The sequence below is a fragment of the Chlamydotis macqueenii genome, chromosome 2 (genome assembly GCF_036417535.1).
Source record: "Chlamydotis macqueenii isolate bChlMac1 chromosome 2, bChlMac1.mat, whole genome shotgun sequence".
Classification (NCBI taxonomy): domain Eukaryota; kingdom Metazoa; phylum Chordata; class Aves; order Otidiformes; family Otididae; genus Chlamydotis; species Chlamydotis macqueenii.
Window position 1 is genome coordinate 74,569,075 of NC_141557.1, and position 6,000 is coordinate 74,575,074.

At 47.6% G+C, this 6,000-nt stretch overlaps 1 protein-coding gene across 4 annotated transcripts in view; it reads right to left on the reverse strand.

Annotated features, from left to right (window-relative positions):
• Nucleotides 1-5,688, reverse strand: part of GMDS (GDP-mannose 4,6-dehydratase) — a 431,792-nt gene extending 426,104 nt beyond the window's left edge. Inside the window, exons 1-2 of one of the 4 annotated variants that reach the window (XM_086740290.1) lie at nucleotides 4,296-4,375; nucleotides 3,576-3,669 (exon numbers count right to left, since the gene is read on the reverse strand). In XM_086740290.1, the coding sequence (XP_086596416.1) occupies nucleotides 3,576-3,669; nucleotides 4,296-4,306 (105 nt within the window). In that variant the 5' untranslated portion in view covers nucleotides 4,307-4,375. Of the gene's footprint in view, nucleotides 1-3,575; nucleotides 3,670-4,295; nucleotides 4,376-5,317 lie in introns of those variants that run through there. The other 3 variants (XM_086740291.1, XM_086740292.1, XM_086740289.1) reach the window with 3 other exon arrangements.
• Between the last annotated feature and the right edge of the window lie 312 nt (nucleotides 5,689-6,000).

Sequence of the window (6,000 nt, forward strand, 5' to 3'; positions counted from 1 at the left end):
GCTAATATTTAGCTTTAGCCAGTTTCAGCAAAAACTATTCTCCCATTTCTATGCAGAAAAGCAATCCTTTGGATTTTATCCTTCACCTTGAAAACCGGTGTCCTCTTTCTGGTACAACTGGCTACAATGTTTCTCTACATCTGCCTTCCAGGTATACATATACTCCCCAGTGACAAAGATTCCCATCTCACCACTTGGTCACAATACTTAAGAGAAGCTTTCTAGAGAAGTTGTTTAACTTCCTTTACAACTCTTCTCCAAGAAACAAAGTTCTTTTAGCCACAGAGTATCAAAAAGTTTTATAGCCACACTCCATATCTGCTATTCATTACATTTTTTTTTAAATACTAAGCAATGAGTCATGTTCTCTTATTACTGGTAGTTTGCCCCACCGAGTCTGTCTTGCTTGGTTTCAATCTCCGCAGCCAGATTTTTTTTTCAAAAAAGGCAACTTACAACATAAAATCTTGCTTTCTCATTATCTTTCCCCACCTCATGATACAGTTAGCCTTTCTCAAACTATGAACTGTAACACCTGCCTAAAACTTGCAGTACACATGTATAGGGGTTTAGTGTGTTACAAGAATATCAAAGCCCGTAAGCAACTGACTGAACTTCTGATACCAGAAAGAGAGAGGCAAACCCCACATTCTACCTAAATCAAATAATTAAAGATGATGTTCTTGCATTTCTGCCTGCACACTCACCCGTTGTATTGACACTATCTTAAGGTTTAGTTGAAACTTCTGAGGCTGCTACCTTAAGTTTTGCCAAATGGCAGTTGAATTTCACAGAACTGCAGGCAAGGGAGCAGAAGCTGGTGCTAGTACTGCTGCTGCAAGAGTTCGAGGCTGAAACACAACTGCTTTCTTCATCTACAGTTTGCACTAGCCTCTGGCTATGTACTGACACTCGAGTTCTAGTGTATTGCTTCATTCAAAACTGAGCTTTGTTAAGAGCCTGTTGAATGATCTTGGACTGCAAACTCTTACCTGTCTCTCCAAGTAAAGCAGGACAGCACCAGAGAAGACAGGCATTATTCACTGCTCATAATCCAGTGACTGAGGGCAAAAATAGAAACAACAACTTATTACCTTGTAGTTAGACTCAGAGTATTTCTTGGTATTTCTCCAAGAAGTCAAATATCTAAGTACTCTTACAAGTGTCAGCATATAGAAAGACAATCAGATTGATTGCAGTACAATCAGACTTTCCAGAAAGATATTTAAATACAACTTTAACAGACATTTAGTCACAGTGCCTAGGAAACAATGCTGTCAAAGTACTGCTTTAGAAGCTTCCCCAAGCAAGAGACAAGACCTACCTGCATATCTAGAATTAAATTTGGTAGTTATACTGGTATTTGATTCAAAACTCTCATTTTTACTAAGTAATTCTTCAGAGTATCAAAGTTTGAGAAGTCCAGCACATCTATTTTGCATTGTGAAAACACTCTCCCAACAAGAGTCACATTCTAGTTTTGTAAAAAAATATTTTCATTTTAATACACACAACAGGCCTATTTCATTTAAAATGCTTTTCCTTAAATGAAGAAAAAAGCACTATACATTACTCATAAGTAGCCTACCAGCGGGCCAATACCTACGTGACACTTGAGAAATGTTTTCTCCATCCAACCACAGCAACCGCCTCACTCTGAAAGTCATTTTAGCAAACCAGTGAAGTGTGAGTCGTCCCACTGCTGTGGTGTGAGAAGGGAGATAAGGGAAATCTCAGTACTGCAAGAGGAGTATGCAATGCCACTAGCTACATGCTTAGAGTCTCTTATCAGTAATCCAAGTGGTAGAATGATACCGATTTAACTCTAACCCTACAGGTAAATGCAGAATTTGCAGAGGTTCATTTATCTGCTTTGATTTCAGAGAGACTAAGGTCCAGCCCTTGCAGTCAGAATGCTATTTGAGTCCTGACCATACAGTTATGGAATTTGTTTTTCTTTGTGGCTTCACCGTCCATATTGCAAACTCCTCCTGTTACTTGGCCAAAGGTCACAAAATCAACTTCCTATCAGTAACACATTCACCCTCACAGAGACTTGTCCTTTTAACATCTTGTATCTAGAAGAGAAGCAAGCCACGTGAACTGGTTTGTTAACTGGTGCAGTAAGCTGGCACACAGCACAAGCCTCCAGTCACTCACTATACACAGAACTTGTGCAGACGCAGCCCATCCTCTTCTGGTATCCTGTGAAGTCTTATGAATCCTATTACACATCCATAAATCAGAAGTTACAGCTATGCCATATCTCCATGCTATACTTTCAGTTAAAAGCTGCATCATCAGTCAATTGCCCCATTGTTCTACTGGGGCTGAACTAGATGACCTTTAAAGGTCCCTTCCAACTCAAATCATTCTATAATTCTATGATTGTCAAAATATAGGCCAACATGAGCACTACTCTTTCTCCATCACAGCAGAAACAAAATCCCATATTTTGTCAATGGAAAAGGTGGACAATCAAGATGTTCATGGCTATGCAGAAGTTCTGAAAAATAAAAAGAGTTGTCCAATTTCAACACTATGATTAAACACTTCCTGCAGCATTGTCACAACTCAGGAAGAGCTGCTACAGTTCAAGCAGCACCTTGCTTGGTCCAAGAGTACTCTTAAAGACAAAAACACTCCTCTACATTTGCCTAAAATTGTCACAGCCCAGTTATACTTATCTCCCACCTACCCTTGTTCCAGGAGCCAGGCAGTACAGGGCTTTAGTTCAGCAAATACTCTTGAGTACACCGACCACATGCAAACAAAAGCAGGCTCCTTAGACAATGCAACTGTGACAATTCACTTTTGAAAGAAATTTCCTGTAGCAAAAGCGGCTGAGTTTAAATAAGGGGAGCTTACCACCCGATTTTGTTCTATGCCTTCCTCGGTCTAAAGGGATCCTAGCCTTTATCTCCCACACTGAAAGAGCACCAGTTCCTAAGAAGAATGTGAAACAGACCAGCTCATTAGCCCAATAATTAAAGTAACTACCTGGGAAAGAAAAAGCCTGAGCTCTAGCTTCCACTTCACCATATGTGTACATTTTGTTTAAAACTAGATGGCACTAGGACTTTCTCCCAGGAAAGTCTGCCTATTCTCAGATAAGAAACAGAATCCAGGTCTCCCATTTCTGGGTGAGGCCTCTACAAATAAAACAAAAGCTATTACATAAAAATAAAGAAAGAGTGTGAAAGAGGGGCAAAGAACAAGTACTACAGTGACTTTCTGTAAAGCTCATCTAAGAAAAGAGGAACAAGGATTACTACTGGCAGATCTCAAAATGATGGAGGACTACAGGACCCCAAAAGAGGCCACCCTCAACATAAAACTTTCATCCTAAGCCAAGAGCTGGTACAGTCTTGTCACTAAGGCACGCAACCTCACCGGCTAACTTTCAGGTTTCCCAGGCCTTTACTAGCTCTGGTTCTCCATACACTCCAATGCTAAATAATATGCCTGACAAAGGTTAAATTAAGATGGAAGAGCTGCTTTGAAATTTGAGAAAAATAACACAGAGAACAGTACTGAAAGAATCAGGGTATTATAGCTACAGGCCTCTAACTTACTATCTTTGATGAAGAGAAACATACTTCTGTCAACAAACTGGAAGACTGTCCACACAGCAAAGTAATTCTTGGGTGAGCTCTGACTGTGCTGTTGCTAAAAATAAACATCAAGCAAAGATGTTAGTATACATAGATATATACTAACGTTGTCTCAGAGTAAAAGAGCAACATGTTTGTTTTGACATGTACTTTTCCACAGTGCTCATGACTTTTTAAACAATCCACACAAGCACCTCACAAGTGGATCTGCAAGCACATCAGGACAAGTCACAGTTGAAAGAGAAGTTCTGTGAATGAAGCTGGCAGTGATTAAATGCAAGCCATAAAGGAAAAAAAGCTGTTTAACTGGGATTCTAAGCATTAATGCTTACTATGTAATGTTACCTACCTAACAGGTTATATCAATCACAGAAAATACACCCTCTGAGCAGAAGTCATTCAGCACACTCCAAGAGACAAGCAATGGGCAAGGAGAGCAGTTTTCTTCCAGGCAGTGGGCAATATCTACATTGCAAAGTAAGGTGTTCCTCAAATATGACTAAGTATGCCCACGACAGCTTTCATTCAGCACCCACTTGCCAGCAAAGACACAACAATGCAGACCTCTGTGTGGACAAACACTCCAACCAAAAAACCAAACTGCCTTTTGAGACTGTATCAGCAAAAGCTACAAACTGCATACATCAACACTCCTGCAGGTCTCACCAGGTTACAACTCACCACTGGCACATCCTTTTTCACAGTGCAGAAGTTGCTCCAAGGGAAACTGTGATTTTCCTTTCCATGTCACCTTTCTCCTGCACCTTCTGCTCAAAGCACCAGGATTCTGAGAGCATCATTATCCCTATGAGTAATACAGCCAAAAAAATTGGAGACTGCAATGAACGCACATGAATACAAAACAAGTGGCCCGGGGAGATGCTTTTGTCATCCCTTCAGGTCTGGGTATAAAGCAGGTACTCACTGTAAATGCATGGCTGCCCAGTATGTCAGAGACAGGTGTCAAAGAGCCTCCCTGAGTGACAAGCCTGCTCAGACCAAACCTGATCGCAGGCTGCCTCATACCTGCACTGCTGCCTGCACCACTTCAGACCATCGGGATGAAGAGTCCCAACATCACCAGCTCCTTGTACTATTTTTTACATGCATGGCTCCTTCCTCGTTGATGCTCACTTCACACCTCGTCTCAGTACAGGTTTGGCTGATCTCTTAGAAATTCCTGGTTAGGGTTACTATAAGACAGCCCAAAGCTGAGATAAAAAAAGCCAGGCACCCCCCTGTCACACACCCCTAATGAAAACCACTTCTCACCCCCAGGCAAACAAGCCCTGGCCGCACACGGGTGAGGCCCGGGAAGCCCGGTACCCCCGGGGCGGTCTGTCTGGCCCTGAACCAGCCGCAGGCTGCCCGCGGGAGCTTCTACAGAGCTGGCGGCACGAAATCGGGAGGGGAAGCGGGCACCGGGGCAGCCGCCCCGTTACAAAGGGCTTTAGGGGCTGGGCACGCGCCCGCGGGGATGTGTCCCCGTGTGGGATGGAGCGGGGGGGTGGGGGGGGGTGGGCGGCGAGGGTCGCCGCTGCCTGCAAACGCGCCCGGCAGCCCCTCCGCCGCCACAGCCCAACGCGAGGCCTCAGTCACGGCTGCCCACGGGCACATCCCCCCCACCGCGGCCAGGAGCCCCGCAAGACCCGTCCCCCCAGGCGGAGAAAGCCCGGGAGAGAGGGGAGCCCCGCCACCCTTACCTGTCCGGTGATGCCGGTGATGAGAGCCACCTTCCTGCCGTTCATCTCCTCGCCGTCGTCCCCCGGTGTCGTGGCGCAGGCACACGCCGCTGCCGCCGCCTCCTCCGCCGCCGGCTGCGCCATCCTCCCGGCAGCGGGCGCGGCCCAGGTGCGGAGATCGCCCGGCGGGGCGGGAGGGGGAAGGAGCGGGGGGGGAGGTGCCGCCGGGGGCAGGCTCACGGCGCTGGGGGCGGACACGGAGGGGAGGACGCTGCCCGCCCGAGCGCGGCTCGCACATGGGACGCCGCCACCCAGGGGCTACCGCTGCCGCATTCCCTCGCTCGCTGCCCGCCGGCGCTCCCGCCCCGCCCCGCGGCGGCCACAGGTGCAGCCCCGCCGCCGCCGGCCCAGCCCCCGCGCAGACGCGCACCCGCCCGGCGGCCCGGCTTCGCGCTCCGCTTTAGTCACCTCCCTTCCCTCGCTTCGCCCCGCCCCGCTCGGCCCCGCAGCCAATCAGGAGCTCCGGCATTCCCTCAATAGGACAGGAGACGCGGCTCGCCGCCCGGCAGCATCGACGCGCCGGGGCTGAAGACGAGTGCGGTGATTGGTTAAGAGCTGGCGGAGGGGCGTGGCCTTCGCGGCTGCCCGCCGCGGAGGAGCGGAGGCGCCGACTTCCTTGACCGCGTGTCGGGGAGGCGGCGGCG